The 21,614-nt window shown below is 42.1% G+C and overlaps 1 protein-coding gene across 2 annotated transcripts in view; it reads right to left on the bottom strand.

Moving 5' to 3' along the window:
• The window catches only part of ATP8A2 (ATPase phospholipid transporting 8A2), a 330,508-nt gene that overhangs the window by 292,676 nt on the left and 16,218 nt on the right, over positions 1 to 21,614 (bottom strand). The window contains exons 1-2 of one of the 2 annotated variants that reach the window (XM_071553677.1): positions 11,298 to 11,399; positions 2,325 to 2,469 (exon numbers count right to left, since the gene is read on the bottom strand). In XM_071553677.1, the coding sequence (XP_071409778.1) occupies positions 2,325 to 2,469; positions 11,298 to 11,367 (215 nt within the window). In that variant the 5' untranslated portion in view covers positions 11,368 to 11,399. Of the gene's footprint in view, positions 1 to 2,324; positions 2,470 to 11,297; positions 11,400 to 21,614 lie in introns of those variants that run through there. The other variant, XM_071553667.1, reaches the window with a different exon arrangement.

Raw genomic sequence — 21,614 nt, 5'->3', positions numbered from 1 at the left:
GTACTTATCACTTTGGTTTTTTGCTCCCACAAAGACTGGCACTCACTTTTAACAGTGTTTGTCTATCCGAAAGTTAAGGAGTTCAGGTTGTTTAGAGCATCTTACAAGCCATATCACTAACCTACCTCACTCCACAGTCTGCACCTCCATTTCTTGCTGGATTTTTCTTTGTTTTGAGCAAGCTATTTCACACTGCCCTTAATTTGAAAAACTTCCTACGAATACTCACAAATTCCCACTGTTATTCAGAGAATCCTTGATGACTACCAAAAATATGACAGTCAGAACTCACATGATTTAAAACAAGTGGTTTCATCTTCAGTTTATTTTTCCATAAGCCCTTCCATACAGGTGTTTACCTGCCTACACAGCACCCTGCTCTGTGGTACGCTGATACCTCCTATGGAGACAATACCTCTGCAAATCCAACAGTACAGAGAAATCCAGTGCTGAGTCAATTCCTGAGGCTGAATATACAGTAAGTAAGAAAGTCTGAAAGCAATACAGAACTGCCGTTCCTCAGGAGAAACTACAATATACTTAAGTGAGTAAATAAACCACTCATACCCCACACAAGGTCCCCTTACTCAGATATTACGAGCTCAAGTCACCTTTGTCTTCAGTCGCACTGGGCTGAAGGAAGAAAGCTAATCCAGAGGATGGAAGGAGCACAGGCAATGTCTGTCACTCTTTCAGAAGTCAGAGATCAAAGCTTTCTTACTAAGCAGCAGCAAAATACTATAAAATGAACTTAATTTCCAAGTGACACTAAGGAGCTAAGATTCATAATCAGGTAATGAAAACATCTCTACTTTGCTGTTACATTACCTGCATTTTGTCCTATCTCTCTCACACAAATAACTCATCATGACTCAAACTGTCCATCAGGAGGCAAACATACAAAAAAGGTATTGAAAAACTTGGACAGCTATCAGGGGATACCTTCCAGACAGCAAGCTGGGGTACAACTGCTCTCTGGTAATAGCACTGTCAGGAAAAACTTCTTGGGTAGCAGTCACACACTACTTTTCCATAAGTTTGGCCAAATCAGAACAGAATCCCCTTCTGGAAAACCTAAACTACAGATTCTGCCAACCCTCTATTCCCTGCTTTTCTCTCTGTAAGGCTAGTCCATGCACAGAAGACAGTCCAAGTTAATTCTGAACTAGTAAAGGAAAAATAAATCAAGAAAATATTCAATATCCAGTGTTGCTACCCATATAGGATAAGGAAGACATTGAGAAAATGTCATTTTAACTACTCCTAAACCATAGACATAGCCAGAAAAGCATATAACAAGTCCAAGCTGATGAGAAAACTGTATGTAAGTTGCTCCACTGCCCAGAACACCAGCATCCTTTCAAAGGATATTCTTAGAATTACCCTTGACAATACACACAATAGAACAGTTAATGGAAAGCATCGCTTCAACAGGATATACAATTCCTCTTTTCATAAGAGCACTCATTGTGTAAACTGTTCAATGAACAATAACCCAAACATCTGCATTAACAAACAGATGCTAAATAACGCTCCTCCTTACCCTTGACAGGAGCCATCTGTTCATCCAGCTAACCCCGGGCAAATGTGGCAAGCACCACCACCACCACAACTTCCTTATGTTACACATCCTCATATTCCTTGTTTCAGTGTATGCTGTGTTTCCAAACTGCAATAGCATTGCATTAATCATACCAGCAGAAGTCTTAGACACATACATCTACAATGAAAGGCTCCAAACACAAAAGAAAATTAACTCTGGTCTTCAATTAAAGAACATAACCAGACCTTTTATGCAATAGGGGTGACAGCTTACAGTTTCTGTAGTCACTTTTGTTCTATTAGACATACTTTTTCTCTTCTTCCTTCCTGTTTCATATATAATTTTTAGTCCTGAAGTCTGATTGTTCTTTCAACTGATTGCTACTTTTTAAGGGAATCCTCCACGGAGTTTAGATAGTGGATTCTATCCAAAACTTCCACTAAATTTCCACGGGTTAGCCCTTGCATCCAGGAGCACTTGCGCAGGTCCTGTTATTCCGAACTTCAGTGGTGAAGACCTTTTCATGCATCTTACCCATGTAGCTGCACCAGCTCCCCGCTCGCACTACCGCTAACTCCCGCAGCTCATCCCTCTGCTGCTGCTTATGGTTCCCCCGTACCCAACAAACGCGCCTGCTTCGGCAGAGACATCTGACAGTGCTGAAACCCGGTGTATGAGCAGGGTCGGGAGGCAAAGAAAACGGACCGGAGCCGTCCCTGCCCACGGCTGGGAATCCGCGGGCTGCCGCCTGGAAAGGGGAGAAGCGCGGACCGCTCCGTACCTGACCCAGTTGTCGCGGAACTTGCTCTGCTGGGGCTGGTTCAAGTAAATGGTGCGGGCTGGTGCCTCGTCCAGATCCGCCGCGGACGTGGCTCCGGACATCTCATCATCCGCCTTCTTATAGCCCGAGGTTGAACAGACAGGTCCTGCGGGGAGAGCGTGCAGAGGCGGCGGTCAGCGCGGGGCCGCACCCACCGGGGCCGGGGAAGGGCCGCGGGCGGCGAGCGGTGACTGTGAGCGCTCCCTGCGCGCTGTGCCCGCGGCCGCGGCCGTAAATAATGGCCGGGCGCGGAGGGGGCGGCGGCGGCGCGGCCGCGGCCAGCGAGCACGGGGGGGCACAGCGCGGGGCCCGCGCCCCCCGCCCCGCGGGGATGCGATGGGATGGGCCGCGCCCGCCCCGCCAGCACCGCCCCCAAGCCCGCCCCTCCAGTATCCCCCGCCCTCCAGCAGTGTAGGCTCCAGTCAAGAGGGAGAAAGGGCAGCCAGCGCCTGCCGCGCCTGGCCCGCCCGGCTCCTGGGCGATGCCGAGCCCAGCCCGCGCTCGCGATGCAGCCCAGCATCGCCGCCACACCGCCCTCGGGCACGCTCGGGATGCAGCGCAGCATCCCCGCCACACCGCCCTCGGGCACGCTCGGGATGCAGCGCAGCATCCCCGCCACGCCGCCCCCGGGCACGCTCGGGATGCAGCGCAGCATCCCCGCCACGCCGCCCCCGGGCACGCTCGGGATGCGGCGCGGCATGTCCCCGCCACGCCGCCCCCGGGCACGCTCGGGATGCAGCGCAGCATTCCCGCCACGCCACCCCCGGGCCAGCGCAGCATCCCCGACTGAAATGACAAAGAGACTGTCTTGCTTCACACTTAAAGCTTCACAGCTTCGACTTTAGGCTTCTTGGGCTTATTTTCACCTCCACCTGCTCTGGAGTGAATGGAGTTCCATAACCATTGATTAGCTTTGCATTGAAACAACGGGCAAACATAAGGGAATGGAGCTACCTATTCCCCCTGTCGAGCCTCAAAACATACCAAACGTTGTGGAGACAAATTTATTGCTTTTCCCTTCCATTCTGAGCTATGGAGATAGTTTAAGTTACTTGAGGTGTAAATATATAAGAATATCAGTTTATTAAATAAGCCATGGATTTACAACCAGCACAGGTGGCTCTAGACAAGAGTAAGACAACTTGTTTTGTAAGAATCTAGTAAAGTTGTTGTGTTAGAGTGATTTGCAAAGTTCATTCAAAGGTTAACACTCAGAAGCAACTACAGTAAAGCCAAATCTATTTCGGATTTCTATATAAAATCATACAAAACTACTACAAAACAAGCTGATCTGATCAGACAGCAGCTAAAAAGGACTCTTGGGGTGAACAGGAGAGGCCCCTGCTATTACATCCTCCTTAACTAAAGCTTGAGGGAAAACCTTCAGTCCTGTAGAGCCTTAGTATGTTGAAAATTTAAGTACTGATACTGTATGAAAATTTGTCCTATTTAAACAGAATATAGTTCTAAGCTAACATCCTACTTATCGCAGACTTTCACAATGATTGATTCTTTATTGCTAGTGCAAACACGCTCCACATCCTCCAGCTGTCAGCCACTGGAGGGCAACGTTACACATTCATACTAGGATACAGTCAAGCACACAAGTTTAGTGGAGCTAGTAGCCGGCCAATAAAGCTAATGTAATTAACAGACTGATGTGCTTTCAACTTGACCAAGGCAAGTGTTGCACACTATGAATTCATGATTCAGAGACATTAAGCTGAATTGTAAGTACAAGACTAATGAATTGATATTCTTTCATTACAGTTGAGACTAACTCAGAGAGCAAAAAAATTGCCAAACTGATCATTTTTGCTTTGTGAAAAAGGACAAATTCAAAAAGTGAAATATGAAGACCATACATTATGCAAGGCAATGCCATTATGATACCATATTAGGTTACTCAGCCTAAGAAGCTGGCCACAACACAGAGGACCACTCAACCTTGCTGAGCATTCTCCCTCTTCAAAAAACCAGAACTAAGAGCACTACTGGATACTTGTTGTCCTTTCCCATTGATTTCATGTTGTGTAACTGCAAAGGAGATCAAACAGTACCCTTAAGAGCATTAAGTACAAAGAAGCAGCTTTCATCTCTTTTCCTAGTAAAGCTCCAGAACAGAAGTGTAATTATTCTAGAACAAACATGTAAAAATTGTGGGTTTTTCCAAAGACCCTCTTTGTTTTGTTTTTTTCACAATTCCCTTTGATTCTTGAAATCCTCCTGCTGCCTAGTTCTCCTCTCTGCAAAGTATTATGAAACTACCCTACAACTTTAAGGATTAACTGAGTCAATACAGCTGATAAAGTTCAGTTATTTAGGTTTACTTAACACTATGCTCTTGACTGCTCTCTCCAAAACACATGCCACAAGGATAATTTGCCCCACTCTTTGGATGCACTGAAATATTTTCAAAGCAGACCTGTGAGTGTGTAGACACAGCTGTAAAAAGGTCTTTGTTTCTCAAAGTGGCTCCAGTCAGCTGCTTCCACTCTTAGTGGAATAAGGCTCATTTTGGAAGATTATCCAGTAATCCTGCCCATCAGGAATGCCTTCCATCTCCCTTCCCTGTTACTAAGCAGATCACACCAAAAAGTCTGCAGACAGTACCTTTACTACTAGATGCTCTCCCTTCCCTGCATTTACAAAAGTTCAGGAGCCCTGAGATTCTAAGGGACTCTTGGTGGGGAGCAGTCCCAGGGGTTACCCCACCTTCAGAAGGCATCTCCTTCAAGGGCACCTAACCACATGCAGACCATCACTTCAGCCACGCAAAAGCAACTTCACCTCTGTTCCTTGTTTCAGAAAAGCTATGGATAAATACTGCAGACTTCAACACCTTCTACAGTGGTGGAACTTAAAACTGAAGTCCCAGCAGCTCTTACTTATAGTATTGTTTACATCCCTTTATCCAGAGGAATTAGACTCATTGACTTGACTTTAGGGCACACCAACTTTCCACTCTGGGAAGGTGTCTCTCCCACAAGAGCTGCATATGTTCTGTTATTTGCCCATGAATTTACAATACTGCAACACAATTTATCTGGAATAAAACTATTCATGCTTCAATTAGTAGTGGTACTGGAAGGGTCCATTGTAACTCACAGCCTTTCCATTTTGCATGCTTAGCTACATCAGATTTGGAATGTTCTAACTACATTGATCTCAAGCCTGTATCATAGAATTGTTTAGGTTGGAAAAGACCTTGAAGATCATAAAGTCCAATCATGAACCCAGCACTGCCGAGTCCACCACTAAACCATGTCCTAAAGCACTACATTCACATGTTTTTAAACATCTCCAGGGATGTTAACTCAACTACTTAGATCCTTGCAGAGTTAAACACTGTCTAATATACCTTGCTTCAATTCTGAGGCATGAGACACTGCAGGTATTTCACACCGTGCTTTTGAAGTTCAATGAGTCAGACAGAGTTTTATAAACTTCCTTTTATAAAGCCATTCATTTCTTCAAGGCTTACTTGACACTATTTAACAAGTTTGTTTTCTAAAAAAAGATGGGATTAAAGCTTGACAAAAATAAGATTTTATGTCCTTCTCTCATCATTAAGAGAAACCAGACTTGATGCCCTCACAAATTCACATGGCATTTATTATCATTTGAAAAGCAATGAATTATGGCTTAATACTCTTACTAGGCCTGCAAAGATGACACTTTCCATATGTATCTGTCTCATCCATGTCTGCTCAGTAATAATCATAGCTTCTGTCTGACCAGTAAATAAAGTGTAGTGCTTTTCAAGATGAGTCACTTGCGATGCTTGCCAACTGTCAGAAGTCACAAGAAAATAGAAAAGTGATAATTTCAGCATGAGTTAAGAAGATTAGCCAGCTAGTTACTACTTGTGGCTTGGTGATGTGCTTGACTGCTCTAACATGTGTTCCACTTTTAAGAACAAGTGATAATAGAGCAATTAAGCCCCTCACGAAGACAGCAGAACCACCAGCTATGAGCAACAGCTGGTTTGTACATGGAGGTTCAGCAAACAGGCTTCTTCATGTCACTTAGAACCTAAAGCAATGTTAAGAGCCAAGGGTTTAGAGCCAAGAATCATCCTATGATTCTGCACACTGCAGGACTAGAATCTAGGACAAGAATGGATACTGAGCTAAAGAAGCTCCCCCACTTAAGCAGACTTGGCCTCAGTCTCTAGAGGTCCTTTCTAATTCCAAGAATGATTCTGAGCTTATCCAGTCACAAGTCAAAGTTTAAGTAGCCACACAGAGTCTTCTGTATCCCCCCAACTGCATTAAGTGGCAGTTTTGAATAAAGAGATAGAGACAGCTTACCTCAGAGCAAAAGAGAGCCTCACCAAAGGCCTTCAAACTTTGTAATTTACAGAACGTGGCTTTTCTGTTATAGGTTAAGCCTCAAAGAAAGAGTCAGCAAAGTGAACATTTGAAGCTAAGAGCCATATTTAGAGAGGTGGCAGACAAGTTTTCCCTGCACTGAAATACAAAGTTTATTCTTAACAAACCACCCAGATTCAACAATGCCATCACTTGCTTGGGAAAACACTTTTTTCACAGGATTACTGTCAAAAATTGAGTATGGAAAAGGTCACCAAATGAAGAGTTCTGCAGTTGAGAATTGTCAGGGTTTGGTGTTGTCTGGTTTTTTTTAAGCAGTTGCATGTTCCAGCAAAACTATGAGAATACTAAATGAGCAAAAACCAGCAGTTTGGAGTTCTTCACACTAGATGTTATTCTTTAAAGTTAACCTGCATTTGTGTCTGTCGGCAGCTAAAGTTAAAAAACACGTGTGTTCAGCTCAAGCAACTTGAGATTGCTATGGACAGTCCTACTACAAATCAAACTTGGGACAGGGACAATTAAAGTTCTCCAGTAACTTCCCTGTTCAAATCAGAACTCAGAAAGACATCCATACCTTTATAGCAGATCTTCTAGAAATACACAGCAGGAAATCAGTTTTGAAGATAGGACTTATTTTCTGTGCAAGATACAGATCAGTAAACAAAGTAAGAATCAGATGAAGATGCCTCAGTTGAAGACAGTTGCCCCAAAAGGATATTAAATCAATCTTCAGAAGCACAAGGGACAACTCAGCAAAGGAACCTTATTTTCTGGATTCCAGGATACAAGGATGAAGTTGTCATCCATCAAGCTGAATCAGAAATTGCAGAAAAAATTAGACACAGGTCTGTAACATAGCTCCTTTTCATGCCTATGCAATGTGTGCATATTGTCAAAATTAACAAGACTAAGAAGGGTATTGTTGGGCAGGAAAGTTGTCAAATGGGATAATGCTCATGGATTTCAGAAGTTGCTTAAGACTCAATAGTTGCCTATAAGAGTAAGTAACTACTAAGACAAGCTAACATGCAGAAACAGCTTCCATCAGGCTTCTCTCTGTGAGAGAAGCTGTCATGTTAGAAAGATCATTTGTCCGCCTAGTCTGAGGCCAATTTTGGGGATAATGTCATTTAGTCAGTCAACAGCTCAAGACAGATGCATGGCTTCTAGTTTGGGATTGCTTACTTTGAAGCCTGGATTGCTACATGGAGTTTACAACTGTTAGTCTTTAACAGATGCATTAATCCAGTCTTCAGGAACAGGTAAGTGTTCAATATCCTTCAGTGCAAACACTTAACAGTGCACTTGGGGGATCACTGCAGGGAGTGCTGGGATAAAATGGGAGCTCAGCTAAGCCAAAAGAAAAGCTTTGGATGTACTGCTCAGGACCAATCCACTGGTGTCACGTAACTACAGAAGAATTGCAGCATTGTAATAGATAGAGAGATACTCACAGTATACATGGATCAGTCATTCATAATCAATTGATCAATCATGTTAACAGACACAAAGCATCAGTAGCTCTCACTTAACTGGAACTGCATACATTTATGAAAGACTTGTGATACTCTTAGGTGATGTAAAAGCAAATATTGACATTAAAGACATTAGGAGAACAAGAACCCCATTTGCTTGGTCCTGTTATAACTTTAAGCCTAAAAAGGAATAGTACATGTTTTGTGAAATCACTTCTTTCTTGTGTTTATCCCAGATTTAAATTAGATTTGACAACAATGAAAAGGGTCTGAATAATCTTAAATTACTAACTAGAATGTTCTTAAACCTAAGAAATTTAAGGCACAGAACACTGCTTGTTTTGAAGAGCAGCCTCCAACTTAAAATGGAATTGCATGCCAGAGACAGCTGGAGCCTGGATTTTGATGCACATGCCCAAGTTCATTCGAATGAAGCAGCTAAATGTTGCCACAAACAAAACATTCATAGCAGAACACTAGAGACACTTCAGAGAACTAAACAGCAGCAACCAGAATTATGCTGCCTCAGGATCTTACATTTTGGCAGAAACTGTATATATATCAAAGATTGAGAGGCACTGTCATGCACAAATACTGTATATTTCCAAGAGACAGAACTCTTAGTGAGGCAAGGGATAAGAAGCAGGTTCATCCAATAAAATTCACCTTCCTCTGTATGAATAGCAGACAGCCACATTATTCAAAGGAAAAATGAGCTGGCAGAACACTCAGGCAGAAAAGCGCAGAGGTGCCTAGGGCTGCCTGTAGCTTGAACTAAGGTCTCCTTGGTTCATTCCTTTTTGCATCTTGGAATGGCAAAATAAAACCCTGATGTTTTATTCTCTCTAACAATTCTCATACACAGCCTCTCTAACAATTCTCATACAATTCAAGTGAGACCACAAGAATAGCACTTGGCCTAAAACAGCTCCTCTCCAGCTCCCAAGTAATTTTGTACCTTCTTAATGTCAGAAACAAGCAGCTTCTGTTGTTAATGCTGAACTAATAACACTGCACATGATCTGCTCTTACTCTGCCTCAAGCTTCATAGTCACAAGTGTCAGCTAAATTATAAGACTGAACTGGTATCACCAGTAAGTGAAAAAGTTAATTCCTTCTTCCCATGCCTCAGCTTCCAGACTAAGTTTACAAAAATATTTGGGGCACTAGTAATTGACACCAGTTAAAACAAGTGGCTTTTTAGTTTTAAGTTCCCATATTGCTTTGAACAAAAATGGTGTTGCTTCACTCCTATTCTACTCTTTCCTTCTGTTCTCCAAACTCACTCGTGAATTTGCTAGGAGTTTGTCACCACAACTTCAAGCAGGTTTTTTCTGGCATACACAACATGTGTCTGATTTATAAGAGCCAATGATACATCTGAGGCCTGAAAAAACAAATTTCAGGCATCATATGAATTAGATCTAATACCCTGACACAAAGTTGAATAGTCAGCTTCAGCAACTACTGTTCAACACCAGAATTTTAAATAGGCAAGAAATACTGCAGAACCAATAAGCTTGAGGAACCTCCCAAGCTGTTATTGAAACCCCTTAAGTTTAAATCCAAACACTTTGTGTGCAAGAGGTTTTCTCAAAGCTGTTCAGACTTCTCAAACTCAGATTGAGCTCTGAAAGCTACCTATGAGTTCCACCTGCTCCAGGTTTCCAACAACTTAGCAAATAGTATAAAGACACCAAGGCACCCTAAAAGAAATGTGTCATCAATTTCTTTCCAATCAATAGCACCTGTCTTGAACAAGCCCCACAAGAGGCAGCAGTAACGAAGCTTTGCAGGAGGTAATGGAGGCCTTGGTTCAGTGAGAAGCCATACATCAGGCACTATTTCTGTGTTCTGCTTTTGAGACTCTGGAGAGCAATGTTTCTGCTCACCTATTGTTTATGTCACATGTCAACATTTCACTGCTCTTTTCACAAATGTTTGGGGGTTTTTTTTAATCTCTGGATTAGCATGGCCTACCAGCTGTTAATGAAATTCAAAACATGCACACTTTAGAACACACTGAACAAGTCTTCAGCATCTGAAACACTGTAGGGGGTACTAGATTTAGAGCTACTCATTTAACAGAACTTGGAAGCATTTTTACATACAAGGCAACAGGGCAAATGCAGATTAATTGGGCAAACATGTAAAAACACATTGTATTTATTCTACATGCACTCTCAGCCTCTGAATTACAAACAACTTTGTATATAAATTTCTTTCGAATTTTCAGCTAAAAAAGAATCTTTCTATACAAAGCAAAAAAAAAAATTAAAGCACTGAAACCACTGCATTTGACAATGCAAAACCAGTAATTCTACTCTGTTCTTCCAGTCTCATTATTTGCAGTTCCTGGAATGTATCAGATTTGATTGTTAAAATAGTTTTTACAAAGTGAACATGAGGTGGCAGAAACTACAGCTAACTTTGACTTTCATACTTCAAACAAAAATAAGCATCTCTCCAGTCAATAATCCCACTGCTGAAATAAGATCCTGAAATTCTAGCACTTTTGTCAGATACACCTTGGATAACCATGACTAGTAATCCCATTTGAGGCCATGTACATAACTACCAGGTACACATTTCAAATATTTCAAAAACAGCCATCAGAAACCTCCTTAGCACAACAGACAGTCAAAGCTACCCCATAGAAGACAGCAGTTACAGCCTGGTCTCCTCCCACTTTTGAGGCCTGTTTCCTTGTATTAATATTGGTCAAAGCTAAAAATATCCTTGGCACATCATAATTCTACTAGCATCCTGACACCCAAGTGCTTTTTTCCTTTCTGTAATGCATCTGCTCTGTAACAATTTACTAATAGCTTTAAGCTTATCAGCTGCAAGCACAGCTGATCTTGATGTCTAAGAGAACAATTTAAACAAGAAAAATAAATGTTGTTCTATTTATATGCTTACGATTTAAAGCTATCTGTTGTCTTCTGCTAAAAGCCCAGAGGCCTGTAATGCTGGCTTCTAGCCAACACTAGATTAGAAAGATTTACTGAATACATAGTGACCTTTTCCTCTGAAGTGTTCCCAAAGCTGTTGTTCTTAATTCTGTCCGCCCCCAGTTCAGTGTAGTGCACAACAACAGTAGCTGCCCATTGCACAGTTACCTAGAGAGAAGCATCTCTTCCAGCGGTGGCACAGAGACATGATGTTCCTTCCTTCTTGCACTGGCTGCATGGAGATGAAAACAGCAGCAGTCCTTCAAAGATCTCTACAGCATTAGCAGGTCTCAAAGCTGATTAAAGTGATTCCCATGGTAATCTGTGAAATATATGTTTGCACTTTCAAACTGCTCTGCATTGGTCACAGAAGGCAAGTGTGCAGTAGGTGCCTGTTATACCCACGCACAAAGAAATTCAGCATCATCCTGTATTTCAGTACTTGAAAAAATTACCTGCCCAGTTCCTGGACTTGGACACACACCCCCCACCCCCACCCCATCAGGTTTCAAAGCATAATTTTTCAAGTGAAATCCTAATACAAAGATACAGCAGAGCTCAAGTTCTGTTCCTACCAGAGATAGTATGTGTGATGTCAGAGGTCATTATACCTGCAGAGATGAGTGGTTCTCAAGAACTATTTTAAACTTACTTTTCCCTGCCTATAAGCAAGGTTAATAGCAAAGTATTTTGGCTGTGTCAAATGGAAACGTTAAAAATTATTTCAGCTGTCACTTCAGCTAATAAAACTCTCTCTCCTTTAAGAAAGGAAAGAGTAGTTTTCATTTTCTGTTCACCTATAGTAACCCCATTAGTATGTGCCTCTCTTTAGAGTCACATCCACTTATGTCAGATGCACCTTGGATAACCATCACTAGTAATCCTATTTGTGGACTACATGCATGACTATCAAGCAATAAGAACAGTCTTCCAGGGTCCTTCCTCCCTGGCAGTCTGTCTCCTCTTCTTCCCCATTCCCCGCTCCAAACTCTTTGCTTGCCGTTTGGATAGGGAATAGAAAGGAAAACATCAGCAGCACACTTAAAGGCTCAGAAGACAGCCATAAGGGGGAGGCAAGGATTTGGCTTTTTGAACTGTATCAGAAGCAACCATGCCAGCAAAGTATTATGTCTGTAGAATATTTCCCTGGGGCCAAAGTTAAGTGGTATATTTGCTATTTGGTTATGCTAGGACAGCTGTGTACTCCAAGAAAGCCAGACCGCATTAGCAAGGAAAGAAGGCAGGAACCACCACTGGCTGTTAAATACCAACTGCACCTTGATCAGTCCAGTCTTTCTGAAGCTCCTAGCACACTAATATTACACCATCAGCTTGTGGGTTTAGTCTGTTCATGCCTGTGCAAAGCCAGACTCCACATATGAGGAACATATCAAACCCACCTCTTTCCATGAACAGGAAGATACATGGAACAGAAAAATCTGAACATGACCTGACAACTGGCACCACTGAGGCTGGGAGGAGACATCACATAAGGGATATCAAATATTTAAGAGCAACATAATGCAGGAAACCATGGAAGACACCGCTGGCTACAAGTAAGTGCTTTTTCCTCAGGAGAGTAGCGTTAACTCAGAATTTTAGGTGCTCTTATCGTGCTTTCATTAGGGAAACATGTTGCATAATGCATGAGGAAAACATCCCAGAACAATGTTTGAGAACATTATCTATTCACTACACAGATGAATCCATGAGTAGACAGTATTGCATTCACATTTCCTCTGCCTAAAATTGTACTTTGGTTTTCTGACCAAAAAATGGTAGAGAGCTTTTCCTTCTGCAGGATGTAAGACATTTGTGCTCCTCAAAGAAGACTCCTCTGTAGAGAAGTTTGAACTGCTTAACTCTATAGAGTTCCAATTTCAAACCACTCCTCTGCCCAGACCCTCAAATACATCATCACTTCACTATGTGCTGAGCACATGTAGCACCTCCATTCCACAGAAAGTGACTGCTTTAGAGCGTGTATCTACCAGGTGGTGGCCAGCAGGGCACAGTCCCTGGGATGGGCAAAGACAAATGCAGCACAGCACTGGAAACCAGCATAATGCCCACAGCCACAAGCAGAGTTCAGAATCCTGCAAGTTGGTAAAAAAACCAAGTTTCACACAATTAATAACTTGCAATAAAGCAAATATCTCTTCATTCTTTGTACTTCAGTGTGGAAAATGAGTCAATACACAGGCCAGGTTTCTGGCAAGCAAATAAGGACTAAAAGCCAGAAACCAAATACCACAACTGGCTTAAGTGCATTTTTGCTACTGTGGTGACTGCATGAGTACTAGCCACAAACCACACTAATTAGCAATTAGTAGTCTTGTAGCAGCGAATGATTTCTCAAGTCTGGAATGTACTTCTTCACAGTTGCATTTAGACATAAATTGTATTTGTTATGTAACACATCAGATTGGTGGGGGTACCATCTAGTTCCTTTTTCCTGAAGCTGCTGTTTAGAGAACAGAGTAGCTGAACATTGAGAAAACAGCTCTTGGAGCATCAGTTTGCCACACAGTGCATTTAACTGATTGAGGATAACTGTACTGTCATATCGAACCCCACTAGTTCAAGCTCAATGTTCCTAGTCAGGAAATCAACTTTACAAATCCAAGTAACGAGCAGGGCAGTAACTGCTACTGTCACTTGGATTTGAGAGTATTTTCCAGTCAAAAGTTAAGGCATAACCAATTTCTGTTCTATTTGTCTTAGCTGGATGTTGTTTAAGTTCAGGAACCTGCTCTTTGTCCTCCTCCAGTATTTATCCCTTTAAGATTTATATAAAGCACCTGTTCAAAAGAGTCCTGAAACACCACTTGCATTGAGCACAACTTTTGTGCTTTCATGACGGCAAACATTGACAAATGTGCATAGAACTGCCTGCAGGGTCATGAAGACTATTATTCTAACAGGCATTTGTTAATAATGAAACAGATTCTCTTTTAAATATATTTCCCTAGCTTGTATAATCAAAGATTCATGTTCCCTACCATATACTGGGAAGGGAATTAATTCTCAGAGCAGCTCAGCAGCCAGGGAGGCCTCAAATAATTCAGTATTTGAGAACATAACCTCAAATAATTCAGTAAGAGAATTTTCAGTTTTCAGTCAATTTTTATCAGATCATCTCTGAGCTGCTGATAGCATGCCTTAAATCAGGAAACAGCAAGCACATGTATGCAAATGCAGTGCAAACAAGAAGGAAAAAAAATCAATTTCTAGCCTCTTACTCTGAGCTGTAAGGTTGTTAGAGTGAGATTAAGGTCTCAATCTTGATCAGATTAGTGATGAGCTGGCTAATTCATATTTCTGAAATCTTAATGGAAAAAAGTATAACCATTTTAATTTCTTGATTATACACCCAAGTCTGTCCTGCCTTAAGATCTACAGAAGATTCAGGTTTTTACATCTCTATTCTGTTTATTTAAATATATATTAAAATCAGTAAATGTGAGATTCATCACAATCTAGTAATCATCCAAAAGGGGCCTTCCTATATTCCTCTCTCTGGAAAAAAAAATACTTCAAGTACTTCCTTTTAAAAAGGTAAAGGGAAGAAAGGAAATTGCCAGTGTCTTTTCCAGAGCAAAATGGGAACCTGAAAAAACAGCTCATTTATCATAGAATCATAGAATCTATTGGGTTGAAAAAGACCTCCGAGATCATCAAGTCCAACCCTTGGTCCAACTCCAGTCCCTTTACCAGATCATGGCACTCAGTGCCACATCCAATCTCAGTTTAAAAACCTCCAGGGATGGGGAATCCACCCCCTCTCTGGGCAGCCCATTTCAATACCTGATTACTCTCTCTGGAAAGAATTTCCTTCTGATCTCCAACTTCAGTTTCCCCTGGCATAGCTTGAGCCCGTGCCCCCTTGTCCTATTGCTGACTGCCTAGCTGCTACCTTCTGTTTTGTGAGGCACCCTTTGACTACACTAAAGGTATCTGATCCCATCCACTAGCAGCCTTTGTTTCAGATCAGTCTTACAGCAACCAGTAAGTTCCAAATTTAAAGAGAAGATAATGTGCTGCAGCCTGGAGATGTTTTCTAGTTTGAACAACTTAGTCCTTCAAGTTGTTGGCATGGCTCGTCAGAAATCCAGCAGGGTCCTGAAACATTAATTCACTTCAAAAATTTGACGTGAAGGCTTAATCTTGCGGCTAATAGCAAAGAAGCACACGAAATTCCACAACAGAGATAGCACTGTAGCCGGAAACCCGCATAACTAGTCTGAAAGAACAGCATCTTGCTCAAGTACTGTTTTTCACTGCTATTCACAGATAAACAAAAGTACATCATAAAATTAGGCAAGCTCTAAAGATAACAGCAACATAGAGCTACCACCAAATCTGTGCGGCTTGCTTACCACTCACTACATAACTATGCATCCTTGGAGGCTTCTTATGGTACAGCTGCAAACATTTTCCCACCTACATGTGCTCAAGTGCAGCTATCATCCTCAAATGTATTTTCTAAGGCACCTGGTGTGAAAAGGAACAGAGAACAAGTTCTGAATAAAACTACATTTCTTTCTAGATTAGCTTGGTCCTACAGCAAGTACCCTTGCTGTTTACAAAGTGCTTTCCTTTCCAGAAACAATTATTTATCAAGCAATCACAGTCAAAATTAGAGCCACCTAGCTTGTGTTTTACTAACTTGGACCACCAAAACAAACTAAAGCAGCGTGACTATTAATAGACAATCCTTGCAATCCAGTTATCAGTGCTTTTGTCTCAATTATGATTGCAGTTCCTTCCACAGTAGAAAGGCCTTCTGCTTTAGAAAGCCAAAATATTGATGTCAATAAAGAAGAATAAATACTTGCAAACAAAGTAATACTATCAATAAAGAGAACAGGCATTTTTCTTTCATCCTTTTACTCAATATCCTTTTGGGTAAACAACAACAAAAGCCAAATACTCATTAAGTTAAAATAATTCTATTTTCTCTAAGTAGCCTAAAGTCACTACAGCTTCTTGCATTTATTTGCACTTACAAGAGGCCAGCATTAAAAATGTTACAGAGCCGATTTAGCTATTTTTTTTTCTTTCTAGAGGCAAGAATGCTTGATCACTGTAATAGGGAAAAATCAAAACACTTAACAAGATCTTGGAGTCACAGGATAAAACAAAGAAATGCATTTCTCATACCCTGTGGCAGTAGCACTTGACCTGTGCCTGAGATTGCTGCCTTCTAACAGACCACACAAGAACTTACCAGCTAAAACAAGCATCAAAAATGCCTTATAAAGGAAAGGCCGCACATGCACTAATCCAGAAGCAAACTGCATCACTTACCAATTCTTGTCTAACAAAGCCCTATGGCCTAACTCCCGGCTTTTGGCCAAAGTCTAAGCAGTTAAAGACTCAAAGATCATACACTATAGTTAGAAGTGTGGAGACCAAGTACAACCTCTTCCCTGCAGGTTCAAGGCAGCCCCAAGACTCTCCTCTTGAAAGTTGTTCTAATGATTAATGGATCCATAGGAACTCCCTTAGGAGCAATCCTCAACACATACCAAAACCCATTGGGCTTTAAAAAAAAAAAAAGAGGAAAAAAACACCAACCAACAAAAAACAAACACACAAAAAAACCCATCCCCCCTCCTCTCCCCTCTCCCACCCCCCCCAAAAAAAAAAAAAAGGAAACGGAAAGGAATCCACAGCAGGCAGACAGACTAGAAGGTAGAGGTAGCTGTGTTATGACAACTCAGATAAGCAGTCCTGGGAAAAGCTGGCTGCAGCTACCACAGGGAGACCTAGAATAGCTCTAACAAAATCCAGATTTGCATCAAATGAAAATCCAGTACTGCGCATCATCTATCATTGCTCAGCTTCAGTTTCCCTTACCCCCTCTAGCTAGACTTGCTTGAAACCTGTAAGCCTGTGAATTATTTACACAGTACCCCTGCTCTAGACATGCAGGGCATTAACAGCTACCCTCCTAACTTCAGTGCTGACCAAAAGGCAGAAAGAGAGGAAGAGGAAAGGCAGCATGCAAAATACACTACTTGCAATACTGATAGCACAGTTCAGACTTGGTTAACAAACTATGTATGTAGTATGTATGGCCAGACTTCACGAACACAGATTTGGGCAGGGCTCTCCCCACGTGGGTGTGCCCTTCCAGCCTGCACAGTGGATTTTTTAGGTCAGGCACAGCATGCACAGAACTGGCCCCACCGTTTCAGTCCTGAGGTCCATCTGCCACAGCCGAGCGAGCTTGGACAGAGACAGGGAAGTCCTCGGGACTGTCACAGCACCCGGTACTAACCGGGGCTGACCCTGCTGAGCATCCGAGATATGATGGGATGGGATGGCAGGGAGGCATTGAACTGCCAGGGGACGGTCCCACTGAGACTGGAACTCGGGTCCTTGGGATTCAGAGTCCAGAGTGCTCTCCTTTACACCACAGGACCACCCCAATGGTTAACAGACTAGGCTGCAGATAATTCATTGGATTTGTCAAAGGCAGTTTGGACCAGCTGTTTGCTGGACACAATTGATCCTACCCTTAACGGGGTAAGGTGATGGTCTTGTAGCTAAAAGCAACAGGCACGATCAGTAGAGTTGCTGAACTGCCTTCAGCCAACAGCAGTTAGATTACTGAGACAAGCCCACTGCTTTATTAAATTTTAAGAGCACTGGGAAATAACAATTAATTCAGGAAGAATCATGTTTGTTCTCATGTCTGCACACATGGGTACAGTACTGAGGAAGAGTTCAACACAAAGAAAAGCACAGTTTCTTCAGTGAAACGCATCTATTATGCAGATATAAGGATGTATATTGTATATTTTGCCCTGATCAGACACGGGTTGGTAACAGTATGTATGGCTAGGCTTCATGAATGAAGATGATTTGGGCAGGGCTCTCCCCACGTGGGTGTGCCCTTCCAGCCTGCGCAGTGGATTTTTTAGGTGAGGCACAGAGTACGCAGAACTGGCCCCACCCTTTGTTCTTAAGGTTCATCTACCACGGCCGAGTGAGCTTGGACAGTGACAGTGAAGTCCTCAGGACTGTCTACAGCCCCCAGTATTGCCAGGAAATCTCCCATCCAAGTAGCAACCGGGGCTGACCCTGCTACACTTCTGAGATCTGACCAAATCGGGAGTCAGGGTGGCATTTAACTGCCTTGGTAACAGTATTGTTGCAAATTTTAACAGTTAACTGCAGCTCTATTGGCAACCAAACTAATGCTGGTGCCTCTACATTTTATGGTAGATCCTACTGCAAAGGTACAGGAAATCCAACACCATGTCTTCATGTCACCACTGCCAACTTCTGTCACTGGAAAGGGTTCAACCAGCAGCAAGCCAGCCACGTCTTATTGAACCCCCATTCCTCACTAGTGCTGCTGACAGCTTTGACATCCTGAATGCTGAGGGGAGCTATGGCATTGTGAGGGAAGTGCCCCGCACAAAGGTGGAGCCAGCTTTGAAACAGGGAGCTCCCTCAGCACCCTTGAGGGCAAATCTCAACTCACCCTTACCAACTCCCCCAGATGTCTCACCTTTTACATCCACATTTGTCCAAAACAGAAACATAACACCCCAAAATCCATCAACTCACATTCTAGAGCATGTTAGCAGAACGCTAGTCTTCAGGACTGCATTTAAATAAATGACCACGTAGACACAGTCTGAGCACACCTACATGCCACACAAGATAGCTGACGGTGCCTTTACCAGGAAACATCTGACTACAGAGAGGGGAACTATGGTTAAAACAAACTCCCTTGAATCCCACTGTTTCAAATCCATATATCCATCCCTTCATTTGCAAGAGGGGAAGAAATACTAATAAGTCTGATCCAGAATTAAGTTTGATCATCAAGGACTGACTAATGGATACAGTCAGGCAGCACAGTCAGTCTTTCCTTCCAGCATTTCTTCAAACCAGTTCTCTCTACTTTACAGCAGCATCATGCAATGCAGAAGACAACAAGGAAGGAATGACTAGGCTAGTGCAGAAGCAAGGCCTAATTTTACCTCATTCTGGCTCTGTTAGATGAAGGTTTTGCTATTTGGTAAAAAAATATATGCCTCCAAGCACTCATCTTAGGCACTCAGACATGCCTTGGAATTGGCATGGAGCAGACACTGTCTGCATTGCCAAGGGCTTTCACTGCTTCCACAAGCCACCAAAATGAGCCTCCCCAAGAGGGTGCTCCAGCATCATACCACAAGTTCCAAGGATTGAATGTTAAACTGAGAACAGCACATTACTACTGAACTATATCCTTACTATTCTGCTACTTATGTCTTTCTCCAAATGTGCTTAACACAGAAGCAAGTAGATATGAAAGAAATGGAGTGAAAATGAAGTTACAGTCTATTCTCACTGAGACAACTCTTTTTTTTTAATAAAAACCAAGTTGTTGATAAAGTCCTTAGCAAATCAGATAGAAAACATGACTGTACAGGACCACTGCAGAACATACCACACCATGTACCAACCCACATGGGTTACGTGGCTTATTGTAATCATTAAAGGTTCACTACAACTGTTAGTGGGACTGTTAATGGAAGCATTCAAGAGAGGAAATTGGCAACCAATTCATTCTCACTAACTGCAGTATACTTTCAGCTGTGTCAGGCAGCATCCAAATGCCTTGCTGGAAACAGTATCTTTGTAACTGCCTCGTGTAGTAACTAACAAACATAGTCTATCATGTTCTTATTTAAGTCTTAGTATTTTTTCTGATGTAATACCTACTAGTTACACTGAAGTCTGATATAATGCAAGAACAAAATTAATACTGTCTTGTTGATCAGACAGTAGTTTAGCCCTCCCCCTTCAGAATAAGAACTGCTCAGCAGTCCCACATGGTGAAGGGCACACTTCACATTCATGGAGAAGACTGCCCTGAATCCCAGAGCTATGAGCATAACCCACACAGACCCATCACACTGATGCAGCAAGAGAAACAAGAAACGCCATCCCCAGTGCAGAGTGGACAACGTGGAGCTGACTGTTACCAGCAGGAAAACAACATAAACCCCACACTAACTATTTTCAGAGCTCTAGGAATAACAGGTACATAGCAGAGGGACTCCACTGTCCTACATCATCATCACAACACAGGTAGCACATTGCTAAGATGTAAGGAGAAATTTAAACTTAGAAGTTCGTATTCTCAACCCAGTCTATGCAGAAAGTAACAAAGTCTATGTCCTTGAGATAAAAGGGAACAGACTTGCAATAACAGCAGCAAGCAAATACCAATCAAATCGTGGTGTAAAGCATAAACACTAGCTATTAGCCAATAATGTGCTTGTATTATTCACATGCTTTTAGAAGTATAAGTTTGGGTAGAATAAACAATAGAAGAGAGCATGGATGATTACTTCTGTGAAGAGAAATCTTTGACTCACACCTATAACCTTGGTGGCTTTTTACTTTACTAAGATTCATTTTATGGCTCTGAAAGACATTTTCTTCATTTTAAGGCACCTTCAAACAGGATTAAATATGCTGGTGTGAGAATTAGCAGCCCTTCCCACCATCTGGCAGTTTCCAGAGGACTTGGAATGCTAGACTGAAACCACCACCTCCCCACAGGAAGAGTTACAGCAAGGGAGTGGAGGAATGGGTGTCTGCATTTCAGGTTTCTTATATTTGGACCTAAAACAACAGTTCCTGTACTTCCAGCCTTGAGCACAAGATGCAGAATCCAGTGTAGAACCTTGTATGTTGATTACAACTGATCTGTATCACCAAGGGCTACCAAAACCAGAACACAGCTAATCATGTTTAAGGCAGCTTAACAAGGACATACATCTGCACAAAGCTCAAAATGGACTTGTGAATTTTATGAACATCTTTGGTATAGTACAAAGTTTATTTTCAGTTTAATGAATGTATAAACAGACTTCCAAAAGAGAAAATTCAGCAGCAGTTCTATGTTTAACCAAGGACAAGAGAAAAACTGCCATCACACGCCTCTGCCTGTTCCCTGAAGGAAGAGAGTGACAGATAAAGAGAAGGTTACAGGTCTGCAGTATCATCCCATCTTATCTCTGTTCAGTAGCCTCAGTCAGAAGACCAGATCAAGGATGGGAACAAACCTTATTAAGGTGGAAACTCAGGTGGATTCTTCCTTTTCCCTTTGAAGCACATTGTATCAAAAATATAATTACCAGTTATTTTAATGCTGTAGCCACCTGGTACTGTTATGCTGAAATCCTATACTATAAGCATAACTGGAGACATTTTCCCCAGTAAAGCATTCTTCTTTTTAAAAACCCCAAGATAATAAGATGTCTTAAGCTAGTTCTTCTTCCCGGAACAGCTATCTTGTCAGAAGCATCTGTACTTTATGAGTTTGAAAAATATTCCTTCCTATTTCCTCTACCCTACTTGGCCAAAGAGAGATAACAGTCTTGATGGCTTGACCTCTAAAAGATACATTATGGTGTTTCTACAGATTTTTCTGGGAAGCCTCTACATCAAACCCTGAACTGCTGCACA

The sequence above is a fragment of the Pithys albifrons genome, chromosome 1, assembly GCF_047495875.1.
Source record: "Pithys albifrons albifrons isolate INPA30051 chromosome 1, PitAlb_v1, whole genome shotgun sequence".
Lineage (NCBI taxonomy): Eukaryota > Metazoa > Chordata > Aves > Passeriformes > Thamnophilidae > Pithys > Pithys albifrons.
This window is presented reverse-complemented; position numbering and strand designations above follow the sequence as displayed.